Consider the following 17,220-nt stretch of genomic DNA (forward strand, 5'->3'; position numbering starts at 1 on the left):
GCAACTATGAGGCTTGTGTTTTATGAATTCTGGATTCACCAAGTAGTCATGCAGGGGAGGAAAAAAAAAAAAACTTCTTTATGTATTCAAGATAACGGTCAATTGACAAACAATGATAATTTTTTTGGGGGGGGGGTGAAGTATCGCTTTAAATCGACAAGAGAGAGAAGAAAGTAGTGCAATAGATGAATGAAAAAAAAGAAATTCAATGTCAAATAAAAGATAGGAAGGAAAGTGGTAATTTGCTTGATCTACTGCGTGAAAAATGAGCAGGTCTACAAGAGTTTATAAGAGAAAGTGTCAAGACATGGAGATGAGAGGTGAGAATTAGACAGCAAAGTGTCAGGTGTGTTTCAGTCAATGAGAGTGTGTTGGGTTTGCGTTGGCCCTGTGCGTGCTGACAGTGTTAAACACCCCTGACAGTGACTGATTTATCTACATTATCTGACAAGATAAGAGAAGCAGCGCTGGCAGCTTCACAGTCCCTCCAGGCAACGCAGCCGACTCAGAATAACAGTTAGAATTCCACATTTTCTGTGGCGATGATATCTAAATGGCTCCAACCTGGAGTAAGAGCCCCCAGGCCTCGCTCTCAGCTGATCCAACTCCAGCTGAAGCCTTTCCAGCTCCGCTATCAGCTGGTCCTGCGAGTGAACAGAGAGAGACGGTGGGTGAGAGGGGGGTAACACATGTTAAGCGGCTTCATCGAGGAATGAGGCCTGGAGCTTCAGTCACCTTGTTTGCCAGGAGATCATCCTGGATTTTCTTCATGTTAGAAAGTTCCTCCGACAGGGCGTTCTGGAGGGGAGGAATGAGAAGAACTGTCATCGGTGTGTTGAAACATGGGAGAAGTTGGAGGTGAGACAAGAGTAATAAAATAAAAGACTGAAAAGAAGATATCAACTGGGTGCTGCTCTGTAGTCAGCGCTGAGATCATAATTGTCAAGTGATTAATGACTGACTTTGTGCCTCATTCATGAAATCCTACGCACACAACTGTTCTCACTGAGCGAAGGACTTTATTAGACCTTATCAGACACAGCTTTCTGTCCCTAAGACTGAATCCAGGGTATGCACGAACAAACTTGAGCAAAAGAACTTTTCATGAATGAGGCTCATTATGCTTTTATGCTGTTCTTCATCTGATTCCTTGAAACCAAAATACAATCAGCCGAACTGATTTTATCTTCCTCGTTGATCAAAGACACTTTCTGTCACTTTCCCACAGAGCGAGATCGACTTTGCAAAATAGAATGTGACAAAACGATCGATTTGCCTTGATTGTTTTGTTTCCACAATACTTGGGAGGCCAAAACTGTAATGAAATGGATGCATTGCCGAGCGCCACGCAGCAACATACAACACAGCAATATTGAGCAATTACCCTCCAGGAGAAGACTTCAATTCAAAAGAAAAACCTTATGTTAGATCTACGAGCCAAAGTCAGCAACAGCTGCATTCCTTGGTCAATGTGGAACAACTACTTATGTGTTGTTGTTTTTTTGCCCCTCTCCAGATTTTAGTCGCTGCAGGAATTTATCTCAGATTTAATCTATTCATTATTTTGGTTCCAAGATTTGTGCAGATCCTGAGGTACCGGTACAGATAAGTACTTTCTAATAATATGACATCCCGGTTCATGACTGAAACGTGCATAATTATATACCCTTAAGCTGTTAAAATGAGGAAAAAGTGATTTACAGGCATTCCAATGTCTCTCAAACCAAACTGCATTTCTTTTATCAGTATTTCACTCAGATGTTTAAATTATTGATATTTTGCCCAATTTTAACTGATTGTTTCATAAGAAATACTCAAACACCAACACAAACAACACCTGTACTACTATTTTCGCTCCTACTACTACTGCTATTCCCTCCTATCTACCATACGACAACATGACTAGAGACGGGGAAGTGATGCCGATGAATCCAGCTGCTGATTGAGACACGGTTTGGAATTCCCTCAAGTTTTAACTGGTCCTAGCTTCCTGGAGGGCACACGTACTCAACACCAGGAGTTCATGAGGGAAAATGGTACAAATCTTTAGGATCTTTGGCGAACGCTCGCTCTCCGTCACCTTCTCCTCCAGGGCAGCCATTCTCTCCTTCAGATGGAGCTGCAGCCTCTCGTTGGACTCAGATAGTAGCTTGTCCACTGTGTCCGAGAGACGCTTGTTGTGTTCATCATTCATCCTCTCCCTCTGCCTCGCCTGAGGGGGAGAAAGAGACAGTGAGATGGGTGAGAGTGAAAAGGAAAACACATGAGTGAAGGGAGGGTGGGAGGAGAATGTATAACAAGCATTCAGCTTGATGGAGAGCAAGAGAAAGCAAAGATTTCTATCTGGAGTTTTAGAAAATTAGTGCGCCTTTGTGCTGCGTAACGCCTGACTGAGGCACGTCATGAAAGAAGGGGAGGGGGAGAACAGGAAAAGAGAAAGAGTGATGGAAAAACAAGCATGACTCACCCTTTGTAGCTCCTGGTTCTTCTCCTCCAGTTGTGCCTCCATCTGTCGCAGTCGCTCCTCAAAGTTACCATGACGCTCCTCTGCCTGGATGGTTGGAGAGAGGAAGGAAGCCAGGACCGGTTAGCGCATGTTTCCACGCTAATACAAATTGACACAAAGGAAACCGTCTGTTGACCGAGTCTACCAATTAGCGACACACCTGCGCTCATCACAGCAGAACAGCAAACTTTGTTAGTTTGCGTCTTTCAAAGCTTTAATCTTCTACAGAAGCCATCGAGCCTGAACATGTCACAGGTAATTGTAGCAATCCAAGATGTTTAGCAGGAAAGTTTTCTTTGGCATCCGTGAAAACACTTTATAGAAATGTTACAGGCTGATGTATTAGCAATCTAATCAGTCATGAAGACTACATGTGGCGTCCTGACGTGTTGAGGATCAAATAGATGTGTTGACTTGATGCCCTGAGTCGGCTTTCATCTACGAGGTCTCACTGGTGAGTTACTGGCAGGGCTTAATGAAAATATTTGTTATTCATCTGTTGGTTGACATTTAATGTTCCGTTTCACTCATGCATGAATGCACACACACACACACACAAACACACACAGTTTATGTTCATGCCTGCACTAGCCTACATGCTTGCAGACACACACATACACACACACGCACGCACACACGCACACTGTCCAAGATTGTCTGACAAGTTTAGTGATGTTGGACAATGCGTGGCCCCGCCCCCTCAACTAATGGTCACGGCACATGCTGAAGGCGTGGGGCATAGAGGAGTAAAAACATCACGTTATGAGTGGGAGGCTTGGATGTTTCGTGATGTCACACCACTTACGGCCCCGTCCCTCAAACCACAACACTACAATACGATGCATTTAACACAATGCAACAGACTGAATAAATGGCACAAATTAAATGGTTGATGCAAATTTTTTATTTTTTTTAAGCTTTTTTTTAAACACACACCTTGTTAAGTGCAGCCACTCTCTGGGCGAGCTGGGCCTCTATCTCCGGCAGTGTCTCAGCCCTCTGCAGGGTTTGCTGCAACTTCTGCTTGGCGTCATCCAGACGCTCCTGAAGCTGCCGGTTCTTCTCCTCGCTCTGCAAGAGGACAGGATGAGAAACTAGGAGTGAGAGTGAAGCTGGATGATTAAACCCATCAGGAGGAGATGACCTCATGATGGGGACGTGAACAGAAACAGGGCGAGAGAGACTTAACCCACCTGTCTGTACAGAGACTCTTTGCTGGCCAGCTCATTCTCCAGTTTGTCTTTGATGTCATGGAGAGACGTCGCCTCCCTCTGGGCACTGAGGTACCTGAAAGCCCCAGAAAAGATGCAGTTTAGCTAATTCCTAAGTCAAAGGATGAACATGTCAGCGTCGTATTGCAATATGTAGCACAAAGCTATACCAAGATATAACAGCGAAGAAAACAGGGTGGCAGAGTGTAAGCAAGGAGCATGAATGACATCAAGTTACTAGCGTTTAAAGTCCAGTTCCCTCATCTCAGCGGGGGTTAGGTTCAAGGTCTGGGGTTCAGTTAGCTCCAGATATTTTGTCCTGCATTATACAATACGTCAATGAATACCAAACACATTAATTTCACAACTTTTACGTGTCCGCGACATTAATAAGCATCATGAGGCCAGAAAGAGAAGCACAAAACTAGTTGCAGCGTCAGCTTCAAAAATGATGCAGGTGATGTTCATTCACGGGGACTATCTGGCAAAAAAAATAAATAAATAAATAAAAATGTTATGTTTTGCCTCTGAGTTTTTTTCCCTGGAATATTCATATGTAAAAATCCCACCTTTTTTTTTTTTTTTTGGTGGCAAGAGATCATGGCGATGCTAACTTCAGGGTTGTACATCCCAACTGCTCCATACTGTTTTGTTGTGATTAAAAAGAGTGAAAGTAAAGAAACTGCCACAGCCGAGCGTCTGCCTGAGTCTCTGTCTGCAACGCATGCTGATGATCAAAATATGAAGTACTCAGGCGCTCGGATTCAGCGGGGAGTTTGCTTCAAACTCTTTACTTCACAGGTACTTATGTCATGAATAACTGTCGGTTTTACATAAATTGAAATGCCTGTGAAATAAATCATTGTGCATCAGTGTCTCGCAGGACCGTCTCGACTTGTTGGCAGAAGTTCACTATCCCTACACCTCACATTATTTGACTCACTCAAGTTTGTTTGTTTGTTTGTTTGTGTTTATTGCCAGTTAAGCAGCTGTGGCCATTTCATGGCCAAAACTGGTGATAAATATCATCTGAAAAAAAAAAAAACAGCAACAATGAAACAAATAAATAAATATATTAAATAAGTTTGTTCATATCAATTAACTTTAAAAAGTTTAAAACCTTTAAAAGGTGAGACCTTATTAAAAATAGCTACTGTAGTATCTTCTTTAAAAAAAAAAAAAAAACAACTTCTGCCTTTTTATTCTAAGGGCAGAGCAAGATAAAATGTGCTTAGTCGACAAGAGATTACCACAAAGACCACAAAGGGGAGGTTCACCTCCGGTTAACAAAAATCCACGAGTGAGTCCAGAATGTCCAGTTCTACACCTTGCATCGACAACTTGATCATGTCTGCGTGAAAATGATCGAGTTGCCATTGGTTTCACAGTCGCACATATTTCTTGCAGCCTATTTCCAACACAGTTACTCCATTCGGCTTGCCAGTTGTCACTTATGTAGGAACAAAGAACAGGTTTAAGATCAGAGACAGGGATTTGGCATTCAGAAATCTCTTCATTCAGGGCTCCTTTAGCAGCACGATCTGCCTTTGCATTACCACGCAAGCCCACGTGGCCGGGGACCCAGCAAAAAATAATGTCCAGGTTGAGTTTAGTTAGGTGATCCACTTTTTCAAGTATTTTGGTGATTCACTCAAGTATCAAAGCACCAAGGTACATAATGGCATCACACTAAGTGAATATGTTTTGAATGCACGCTTTATTTTCTATTGTATTCACCTGTGTGGGTGGCAAAAATCAATTGTCAAGGTTCATGTATGTGTTTTCTAATTTATTTTTTCCCGGGAAATCAAACTGGTAGGTTGCCCCAACTGCCACCACCTCACAAACACAAACCTGCGCTCTAGCGTGGTGATTCTCTCCTCCATGTCCTCCCTTTGACAAAGCGCCTGAAAGAAAAAGAAAAAAAAAAAGCCTCAAGTTATTCCGATTCTCAGACAACAGAAAGCAAAGGAGAGCAGGCGAAGGAGGCGGGAGAGGGCAAGTGTCACACTTACGAGTGGGTGTTGATCAAAGGGAATTCACTTGGCTTGAACAGCTATTAGCTGAAGAATGATAATGACTAGTTAATAGTTGTTGGCAGATTTCAGAGGAGCTCACCTGTGCAGTTGCACGAGTCCACGAGGTGGGGGGGGGGGGGGTGTGTGTGTGTGTGTAGGTGTTTGTGCGTGTAAAAGAAGAGAGTGTGGAAGGACTGGTGCGTAAAATGGCCCGACTACCTCTACCCAAAATGCTCCACAAACCTTTCAATCAGCTACCAGACAGTTTAACAGTGTGAAAACGCCTGCAGCTCTGCTGATGGCACCATCACCATGGTTACAGTGTGTGCGTACAGTAGCAGCCGCTGCTGCCAAGTAGGCGAATGACTTTGTTCCCATAGCAAAGCATTACATTTTTTTGTTTGGGAAACAGACTTGGCAGCGTCAGGCATACACACATACACACACACGCGCGCGCGTGCATACGCACTCGTGCGCACACGAGCGGTTTATTGTCTGTCAACATCTCAGTGACTCTCACCTCTTTCACATCCCTTTGTAGTTTCTGGTTGGCCTCCTCCGACCTGGCCAGCTCCCTCCTGGCCGACGTCAGCTGCTCCTCGATCTCCCCAACCTGATGAGAGGTCAGGGTGTTGGTTACGAGGTTGAGCGAGCACACATCATGTTCTGTCCGGCGTGGGATGTTTGCTTTGATGACGGCATGAAAAGCGTCTCTAGTTCAAGTACCTGTCTGCACATGAGCGCCAGCCTCTCTTTCAGCTGTCCCAACTCTGACCTCTGACGCTCGATCTCGCCTTCTCTCTGCCTGTCGATGTCTCCGTCATCTAAAATGGAGGAAGGTCCATTGGGAAGCCGCTGAATGGAGAGAAAATATTCACTTTAATAAGAGCTGATCGCAAAAAGGGATGATTATACATTATTAAAGCTTCTTCATTGTTGACTTCCAATACAAATCTTTGGCCTGCACTTTGTTTTGGGGGATAAACTCAACCAACTTTCTATTTCTACGTTCTCCAGCCATTACAGCGGCCATCCTCAAAGTCTCTGCTCTGTTAGTACATGCTAACCAAGTGGATTAAAAAAAAACAACAACTGATCAGAGATCACCCATTAGCTGAATAAAAGACCCAAAAAGAGAGAAATATTTTGGTGAGGTGGTGCAGGGGCAGACGTGGGGAGTGTGGAGTCCACAGACTGCAGAGGAAGTTGGAGGTAAGTGCATAAAACACTTTTTTCGAAAACAATATCTAAATCCTGGAGCCGAGGCTATGTAGGCTAACGCTAGGTGTAACAGATATGGTGGTAGAGATAATTACAACACAGGTTAATGGCTTATATTTCCTCTGCTGTCATTGGCTACTGAGCGTACACATTAGCAGTCGGGGTGGTCATGACGACTCACTACCTGACAGCGTCCAGACATCATATGTTACACTCCTTCTCACATTTGGAAGAGTCTGTGCCCTTCGCGCACTTTCAGATTTCTGAACATCAAGATCTCAGCTTGAAATATCCAAAAAAATTATCGTGCAGGAATGTGATTTATTTGTGTCACATCCCCAGAAATCTTCCTTTCATGAACAGAGTTGAAGCATTTGTGGAAGCTGTGTATGAGGACTAAGAGGATACATCAAATCACCTCTTTTCCGCCATCCAGTCCTTGCTGTCTTCTTTTGATTTGCTCCCTTAAAGACAAAACCTGAAACAAAGAAGATCAGAACCATCAGCATCGGTTATTTACTGATGCACAAAAACAACACAAGCCCAGAAACTCGCCTCTTGAGAGGAAGTCTGCAACTCCTCCTCCAGCACGGCCACGCGCTCCAGAGCCACCCGTAGCCTTTCTCGAACCTTCTCATCCAGCGCTTTGTGATGCTCAAACAGGGATTTGAGGGCTTTTAGGACCTCCACCTCACTGGAGACCCCTGCCGGAGACTGGGCCTGCCTCTTCACCACCGTCATCCTAAGGCTGCGTTCATGACGAGACACCAGGCACTCCAGATGTTCCAGCAGCAGCTACAAACACATGCGCTGCATGTTAGGAGCTGTCTCACGCCATTAGAGTAAATATTACATGGTGAATCATCTTTCAGCACTAAAAAATAAAACGACTATATTACTTGAATGAATAACACAAGAAGATGAACTTAAGCAGATGTTGAGGGAAGAAGAGCACTGACTCGTGTGTTGTTTCGCTCGGCCTTCAGCTCTGCGATCTCCTCCTCTCTCTCCAGCAGCTGCTCCCGGCAGAGGTTCAGCTCTTTGGTCAGCACTGCAAACTCCTGTAGGGTCACAAGAGGGCGCTATTACTGACCCACATGCGATCCGGATGCACGCTGATCACACACACTCAACAAACTACGATAGATTTTGTTAAAAACACAAAAAAAAAACCACGATTGTTGGCCCCTAAACATCCATCAGTTGCTTTCTCGGGAGGGAGAAGTTGGCTGATTTATGGGTTTTTTTTTCGACCAGTTACACATTTCCCACCATAACAAATGCAACTTACTGTTCATGTTAATTGTGGCAAACAGAAGTACGAAGGACGTAAAAGAATCCCAGCCATTTTTTGTTTTTGTTTTCGTGTCATGTGTTGAGTGAAAAAAAAATACTGCCAATAAACACAGTTCTTTCTACAAGTCCCCCCCACCCCCTAAAATGTTAATCTGAGACGTGTTAGGCGTACATTTCAGATTATCCGATCAAAGATTTTTTTAACAAGAAGTCAGAAGAGTAAAGGTCTTCCATGTTACTACATCTGCACAATCAGTAAAATATATTTTTCAGTCTCCTTCTTGCTTTTTTCATGTAATTCTTCGGTGTACGACTGATAAATGTTGAGTCAGAAGGACTGAAAACAACAAATTACGTCATAATCAGTGAAAACCGTTCCTTAGTGACTGGACTGGAAGCATATCAGCATGATGTAACGTCTTCTAACTTTGGCAGTTATCCAAGGAATATGAGACATACACCACAAAATATTAGATAATAAAAAAAAAAAAGCCCAACTCTGGACTGTAAGTTTTACTGCCCATATTTCCCACAAACCCCCTCAACGCAATTAAGTGCAGCACACAGTTTGACAAACCATTTTTTCATTAGCAAACCTACAAAACGACACCAATTTAAGCTCACGGAATTTTACTGCATTACCTACACACACAAGTACACACGCGTGCAAACATAACGCAGCCACATCTTGGCTGAAGGAGAGAACAACTGAGAGCCCAGCAGCACGTGTAACCTTTGCCATATCCACCACGCAGTTCATAGCCGCCGGGACTCTTAAACCGGTCCTCCAAATAAAGTGTACCAGTCAGGTTTAGTGCAAAAGTTGCACCTGAAATTGGTTTAATTGCACAGTAAGCATGACTGGCAGTGCATTTGGCCATCATTAAAACAAACGCCTGGAGGTTAAACAAGCATGAGCGTAGCGGGATGGAGGCCAACGCAGCACAATGTCTTACAGTTCCAACTGACAGCCGTCCAGTGGAACTGGTGCGATTTTATGTAATTTACTCCAATTATGTGTAATCGTGAGGTTTGCTAGATATGAGTAACCAAAGGGTTTCTATGGTGGCAAATCAAAAGAGAGGACGAGTGGCTGATTGAGTTGAACTTTCAGCAGTGACTTTCTGGCTTGCTGAGATGATGTCATTGGGTCTGAGGTCACCCCCCCCCCCCCCCCCCCACGCCTCTTGGCAAAGTAAAAGACACTGGCTGATAAAACACGCATTCTGTATCAGAACTGCTGGCTGTCCACTGATTGTCCCACCATTTGGACTCGATTATAGCATGATACTTCTGTGACACACAGCTCAGAAACATTCGCCAACACACGAGTGTCCCTATAGAACTTCTATGCTAACAAATGACCAAACAGCACTGACGCTCGTGTCTAGGCAGACATGTCCATTACCTCACACCCTCTTCCGGACAAAAATGTCTTCCAAAAAAAAGACAAAACAAAAAAAAAACAAAACCCAAACATTTAAATATAATATCAATAGACATAATTGATCAATAACTGATCCAGTTTAGGACCAATTCCAAAATCAAATCAATTAATATCGTCCAACCAATTATCATCAAAATCCATCCACAGCTTTTTCAGTTACTCTGGAAATGTACAAACCAACGCCAGAGACCATGTGACCACAGATGTGTTTTTCTTGTCTTTAAAAAACAAGTGTTAGTATTTCTAAAATTGAAAAGTAATAATAATAACAACAATAATGATTAAAAAAAACAGTCCAGGTAGTTTTCTTGTAAAATTTGAGTCGTTCATTGCAAATTTTAGCAATGAATGGAAAAATATTGATTCTGCAATATATTACGATACCTCATATTGATACGATATCGATCTGTTTCTTGTTATAAATTGATTAACCCCATCATCACTTGGTCATGTTCATTTCACGTACGTGTTTGTGTTCAAGAGGCCCTCAGTTTTGCTCCTGCACTTTGTTTTCATCACAGTTGCCAAACTTTCTGAAGCTGCTGCCACAATGTGAGATAGAAGTGTACCGTTCCTGCTGTTGTGGGGTCATTTCTTCTTCCGTCCGACAGGCACTTTCAAGCACCACGAGAAAAGTACGGCGATAGTGTCGTATTCTAAGTTATGAGGGTGTTTCCCGCCCTCATCCTGACTGAGCAAACTCACTTCACATGGGGGGGGGGGGGGGGGGGGGGTCCAGAACATGGAAAAGTTTGGGTACCCCGGTTCTAGGCATCTCACTGCGGGTGGAAAATGAAGATGCTTATTTGAGATGATGGCAGAGAAACTGCTGCGTGCAGATGGCATGTGCTGCACTGGTAATATTATAATTCTGGGATTAATTCAAGTAAGAGATGGTTTGAGGCGGACCGCTGATACCAGGCGCTCTCTGGATTCCTATTAGTCTCCATCACTTTGGTCAGATGAACAACTGCGCTGGCATTCATTTCTTTCACTTTCATGCATCCATTTCAGTCTCCCTTTGTCATGATACATGACATCTAAAACAGACTGTAGAAGCCAGCCGATTAGTATGCAGCAATATGCAAATGGCCTTGATTTGTTAGTCTCTGTGTTTCATATTACCAGGGTTTTTTCTCCCTCTCTCTCTGTGCCATGCTGCTGCTCCATCCATCCCTCTCTCCTATTTGCCTCTCTTGGCAACGTCTCCACACACACAGACGAACCCAGTGAACTCCTCTACAGTCGAATGTATCACAGGCCTCCATGTGTTCCTCTTTCTGTGCTTTCTGCAGATGTGTGCAGCATATTGATCTCCTCTCCGCCAGGCAATATGGCCCTTTAACGTCCAGCAAGGCCGTGAGAAGGTGCGGTGCAGCTACATCTGTTATTTCATTTTGATATTTCAGGCAGAGCGGCAGAGGAAAAATAGATACTAACAATGAGGAGGCATCATCGCTGCCGGAGGCATCCAACAATGACCCGTGCCTGGAAATAGCCTTGTCTGTTGAGTGGAGTTTCAAATTGATTCGGGTGAGGGACGTGTACTTCACATGAGACACAACATCTCTCCCACATCTGCAACTTTGGCATGCAACTTCATAAATTCAAGTAAAAAGTAAACAAGAGACTATTCAGTCATGAGGCTCGTTGTTTTAGTTGCGATTCAGGTGCTCAACTGATATCACTTCTTATTTGTCTCGCAGCTCATTTGTGGTCACATGGCAACATTCATCAGCAACCCGAGGTTGTAAACAAACTCCACGCAAGAGCAAACACATCACTCATTTAGTGCTGCGACTAACGATTAATTACCTCTGCCAGAGCCGCCATGCTTTCAGTGCTGTTTGTGTGTTTATCAGCAGGGTAAGGCCAAAACTACGAGGCAGATTCTTACCACTAGGTGGTGCTATGATGCAAATTCAGCTTGTAGACATCTTCAGGCCAGGACTCTCATCAAAAATAAAAGTTTTTAAAAGATCTGACCATGTGGAGTCCAGTTACAATCGTTCCCTGTTCTATGGTGAAACATTGAATATGGCTGCCTCACCGTGGTAACCACGTCTAACTCAAACTCACTGTCGTCACAGTAACCCACTGGCATGTTATTACGGTGTTTCTGAACAAATCTGAGATGGATCTTGTCGGCCCACGATGAGGAGGACATCAACATGTAAGAAAATTCTGTAAAATAGAAAGTTGTTTCCCGTTGCCACCAGGTGGCGCTTTGATTAATCTTCCCCAACATCTAAGGGCTTCCTCCTATCTAGGCTCGTCACACATCCTTACACCATGTTTGCGGTCAGACATCCAAACATCACCAAAAACATGTCCTCCTTGGCAGAGACGAGAAGGTCAGCTGCAAAAACACCTGTCCACACCTTTCCAACGCTGATTTGGTTTCTGCTTGATAAATAAATCCAGAATATTTATGTTTTTTTAACCTTAAAAAGAGGGTTCTTGTCGGTGCACGTCCCACCCGTCTCATCTCGAGTTACACATGCAGGAGGATTTTTATCATTGATCAATCTACCAACTACTACGACCAGCAAAGATGTTTCCACTTCATCTGTGTGTCTGTTGGCATGACAACTACATAATTCACTGAATAATTAATTGGGTGGATTATTTATCATGATCAGAGCACATAGAGGTGCCGGCTTCAACTGATCTGAACCGACAAAATCCACCAAAATCTTACTTCCATCCATGTTGCTGTGCTTTAACTGCCTCGGTGATGTAATAGAGCAGTCTGACACTGGACCAGCTGCAACATTAAAATCCTGCTTACAGGTTAATGCATCAATAATTCAACGCTCTGATAGGAACATTTTTCACTTTGAGCACTTCTGCTACGCCGCTACATTCTACTGATAATCCTTGTTTACTTTGAGGGAGGTCAGGTTTGAAGCTTCTACTCAGGGCTGATGCGCCCACAAACATGACGGGCTCCTGTAGTTTTCCCTGAGCTGATGTCGAATTGTTGCACAGGTTCAATTGACGTGCTCATGTTTTATTCAGAATGTTACTGTGGGCATCGATTGGCTGATTGATCATTATTGAACTTGGATTTTTTTTTTTACAGTGAAACTCTGCCTGACGGCCGCTCGCCAGCCTGAACCATGCTGGCCCTTCATGTACATGACAACCCTGAAATCACTATTATTATAAAACAGGTAATAAAGAGCTCATTCTGATTGGTTGTCAGCTGACATATAATGAGCGTATCCCTCCGCTATGACATCATTTTCTATTTCTATATACTTAAATAGCACTCTGCAGCGGCACAGAGCTGCCATTCGTGTGTGAGGGCTGCAGGGGAGGTGCGTTTCTAGGGGAGGGGCCCAACATTTTATTGTACAAAAACACAGCGGCTGCTGGAAAGCTAACTCAGTTAGCTGTGCAGCTAATGCTAGCAGTCCTATTAGCTGGCTCAGGCTGAGGTGCCAGGAGCCAAAATCAAACAAGACAACCCCCTGGGCACTGTCACCTTATTCCTTATCGCCAGGCTGAATTCTCTCAGACGTCCAGTTTTACAGTTTCAATTTCCAAGTGTTCATCCAGTCTTTGAATCCTACGCAAATTTGCTTTTTCTCTGGATTTTTGGATTTCTGAATTAAATTCCTATTTAAAAATTTGTGGCCACCAAAAACAAAACAAAAAAACCACAAGTGGCCTACAGTGGATTTTCAGTCATTGCAAAAAAAAAAAAAGAAAAAAAAGAAACTCTGAGGCAAAAATCAAAAATGAATCAAAAACGTACGCTCTTTTGTTAAGATAATCTTAATGGTTCTCAAAGTGAACGTGAAATCACAGTAAGTTCAAAGCAAATATTACTCTGAGAACTTACGACACAGTGGACTCATTACTTGCGCCACACGGTGACGAACTTTGCACTTCCTCTGTTTTCAGTGACATTTAATATCTGTTGCAACCTCTACAGTCTTGTTTGGACTGTTGTTGTTTGAGATGAATAAAATGCTTCAAAACTCACAGGTGTGTTGTTCACCGATGCATTTCAGATCGTAGGACAAAACGTTCATGTAGCTTCGGCTTGTGTGAACTTTCTGGCTTGCGTTTGACAACAACAAACAGGCTTTAAGACGAGGGAACCCAACACTTAATAATGGGAATGTTATTTCCAGGTTTTAGGACTCGTTGCTGCACGACTCAATCTGTGAATCACGTGATGAATGTATAACATGATGGCATTTCAGGCCGAGGGCATTTCACCGGTCTGTTATATAGTTCACACCTTCAGGCTGACCTTGATGAGGCAAACGTGAATATTCCCCCTCTATAACATCTTTTACACTATGGAGGCAGGATGATTAGGAGCTCAGCTGAGGCTTGCATGCGTGTGTGTGTGTGAGAGAGAAGGCTGTCATGTGATTTGTGTGATCTCTCCGTCGCCATACCTGTGGCAGGGCGATGGACAGCTGTCTCTGGAGGGACTCCTTCTCGTGGCCCAGCTCTCGCAAGCGTAGGTGGGCTGTCCCCAGACTGTCCTGGGTCTCCCTCAGGCTCTCCAGCAGCCTCTCCCTCTCCGTCAACATGTTCACCATCAGCGACTCAAGGTTGCCCGTACTGCCCCCCTCGTCACCGCCGCCGCCACTTCCACCACCCCGAGGATCCCGGCTGCTGTAGCCCCCTATGCCTCCCATCCCTCCGCTCATCCCTCCACCACCTCCCGCTGGGGAGGACGAGCCTCCCCCTCCGCCGCCTCGCCCGTCTTCTGAGATGGTGGGCATCACCTCGCACATCATCTTGAGGCCTGCTGTTTAGGACCCCCCAATGGTCACCAGTGCTTTGTTAGCACTACTTTGGTGAGGTGGGTGACCAGGAAGTGTGTGTGTGTGTGTGTGTGTGTGTGTGTGTGTGGGGGGGGTGACGGACTTGTGAATGAATGTGAGGAGGGGAGGGGGGGAGGATGTAAGGTCCAGTGGAAAAGGAGAGGGGTGGTGAGGAGGGGAGGGGGGTAGGGGTGAGAGGGAGAAGTGCAGGTTGGGTAGGTGACCTCTGACCCCCAGCCCAGGATTTACTGAGACCAGAAAGGAACCTGAGAGGGAGAGAGAGAGAGAGAGAAAGACAGACAAGAACGGGAGAAGTGAGACCAGGCAGCAGCAGGAGGCTTCCAGTGGATGTCAACACGCAGAAAAGAAAAAAAAAAAGGACCCGCGCATCTTTTCCAAACCTGACCTATCGCTGCGTCCTAACATCGCGATATCTCGGAAGGAGTCATTCATCCATCAGTCTGTATGTATCCCAGCCTCCATCGTCATGGTGCTAATAATGAATGCGCACGAAAATGACGGCAGCTTGTACCTACAGAGCAATTAGCAGGCCTGTGGGATGGATGAAGACGCGGCGCTGCTTCATACATTCATGTGTAGGGAGAAAAGAAAAAAAGCGAGGAGAAAAAAAAAGGGTGTCATCATGAATCGTAATTACGGGCAGTAACCAGGAGGAAACTGGCTCCTTCCCTCCGGAGCGCATCTGTTAAAACACTCAGGAGGTTTCGGGTGCCGGTGGATGGTTGTCTTGAAGAAATAAGAGGCCTAAATAGAAAATACTCTCATTCCCCCCCAGCATTGGGGTTGAACAGGACAGCCTGACACCGCTATCACATCATGGTGGGAGGTGCCAATCATCCTGTAAATGTAGGCCTAATTAAGAGATTCATTCAACGATTTTACGCCATTTATTTTTTTGTTTTTGATGTACTTCGTATTGGCCTCTTTAGCTTCCCGACTGCAAGGCGTCTATTTCCCATCAACACCCCTGCTGCCCCCCGCGCGCACACAGCACCCCCCCCCCCCTCCGTCACTCCACCACCCATAAAAACAGCTGGACGGTCTAGGATCAGCGATCCGCTGATTCCAGCCACCACCGGAAGGTTTGCGAGTCTTACCCGTTCCATGATCGGACAGAGTGTCGGACATTTAAAAAAGGCGTATCGATCCCGGGTTTCACTCCATCAGAGCATCCGAGAGGCGGAGGCTGCAGGTTATCCCCGTTACAGCCCGGTTACCAGCCTGCCCCATCCCCTCCCTCCGCTGTGGGAGCGACGCTTCAGCTTCAGCCGCGCCGTCAAATTGCAAGCGTTGCGCACACCACGCCAGGTCTTTGTTACCACTTTCAGAATAAAACGACGAGACATCCTCCAACAGGCACGAAAGGATGAGTGGATAGAGACACATTATTTTTGTTTACCATTTTGATCAGTAGTTATGCAAAAAAAATATAATAATTTTAGTAATACAAAAACAATTCAACTGATATCAGTGTTTTCTCATAAAGTATTTTCTTCTCCTTCAAAGCAACCAGTGACTGACTGGCTCAGATAGTGAAGTAAAATTCACTTTTAAGTGTCGTAGAATAAAACTGCAAAGTGCCTTTAAATGCAAATACTCAGGTAGAGAGCAGGTACCTCCGCATGGTACTGAAGTAAAGCGCTTGTGTTAAAATAAACAAAACAAAACAAAAAAACAAAAACGTGCACATCTACCAAGTCACACTCCCTCCTCCCAAGACACCACACAGTTGTGAGTTGTGTTGTGAGTGGTGGGAGGATTTATTTTCACCTAAATTAACAGTCAGTTTTTTCAAATTAAATTTTCATGACTTCTCCACCTCTGTGAGGACCACTTTCATGACTGTACATTCTCTGCTTTGCACTACTACTCAGGTATTAGTGAAACAAAGTCCCATGGCTTTCCCTAATTTCTATTTTCTGGCTCTAATTATCTTTCAGAAAGTTTTTCAGATGTTAAAATTGCTCTTTTAAAACTCCAGGACTACCCCCCCCCCCCCCAGGTTTTTCATGACCAAATGAAGCCTGATAATAAGTCCACACCCACTTTTATTTTCTCTTCAGCCGCTTTATGATAACAATTTAACAGCAGCATGCATGGCCCTGGTTGCGCTGACAACAGTGAATCAATTCAATCTCAATCTATCATCACTAAATGTAGGAAAACTGTATTTTGAATTTTAAGAGTTTTTTTTTTTAATTTAGATCAGTGACTCTCCGTCAGATTTCTTTTTCTTCTTAAGAATGGACAGATACTTTCACAGTAGAGTATGATGCAGTCGACTGAGCAACACGGCAAAATTGATATCCCCAAAATACCCAACACTCCAGACCTGCAGTATGTTGACACTTTATTCTGAAGAGAAACAATGCTACTTCCGCCCCCTACCTGATCTTCCTGTGTAGCTTGACAAGCAGTTCCCATCATTTATCTTCCCTTATCTCCGCCACCAAAAGATGCTGGGTCTTAAAGACACGAGGCTTCACCAGCTGTCAGCATGCCGCCCCCCCCCCCCCCCCAACACACACACACACGCGCGTCCTCTCCGACAACAAACCTACGACAAAAACAAACAAGAAAACACAAACAAACAAAACATTAACTGAAACAAATTTTGAATGAGCGTGACGGTCCCCTGCTGAGTAGATGAAACTTGGTAAAACTACTTAAACAATTGCGCCCCCTGGTGCATGGACAGGAGGAATGT

At 44.4% G+C, this 17,220-nt stretch overlaps 1 protein-coding gene across 2 annotated transcripts in view; it reads right to left on the reverse strand.

Moving 5' to 3' along the window:
• ppfia3 (PTPRF interacting protein alpha 3) overlaps positions 1-16,983 on the reverse strand; it is a 31,090-nt gene extending 14,107 nt beyond the window's left edge. Inside the window, exons 1-14 of one of the 2 annotated variants that reach the window (XM_086184379.1) lie at positions 16,902-16,983; positions 14,118-14,758; positions 7,916-8,017; positions 7,512-7,751; positions 7,375-7,434; positions 6,462-6,590; positions 6,256-6,348; positions 5,572-5,624; positions 3,700-3,793; positions 3,443-3,577; positions 2,468-2,551; positions 2,081-2,212; positions 736-798; positions 565-644 (exon numbers count right to left, since the gene is read on the reverse strand). In XM_086184379.1, coding sequence (XP_086040505.1) covers positions 565-644; positions 736-798; positions 2,081-2,212; positions 2,468-2,551; positions 3,443-3,577; positions 3,700-3,793; positions 5,572-5,624; positions 6,256-6,348; positions 6,462-6,590; positions 7,375-7,434; positions 7,512-7,751; positions 7,916-8,017; positions 14,118-14,465 — 1,613 coding nt within the window. In that variant the 5' untranslated portion in view covers positions 14,466-14,758; positions 16,902-16,983. Of the gene's footprint in view, positions 1-564; positions 645-735; positions 799-2,080; positions 2,213-2,467; positions 2,552-3,442; positions 3,578-3,699; positions 3,794-5,571; positions 5,625-6,255; positions 6,349-6,461; positions 6,591-7,374; positions 7,435-7,511; positions 7,752-7,915; positions 8,018-14,117; positions 14,759-15,610; positions 15,767-16,901 lie in introns of those variants that run through there. The other variant, XM_086184378.1, reaches the window with a different exon arrangement.
• Positions 16,984-17,220: the final 237 nt, after the last annotated feature.

The sequence above is a fragment of the Aulostomus chinensis genome, chromosome 18, assembly GCF_037954235.1.
Source record: "Aulostomus chinensis isolate RoL2024-O1b breed Wild chromosome 18, RoL_Achi_v1.0, whole genome shotgun sequence".
NCBI lineage: Eukaryota > Metazoa > Chordata > Actinopteri > Syngnathiformes > Aulostomidae > Aulostomus > Aulostomus chinensis.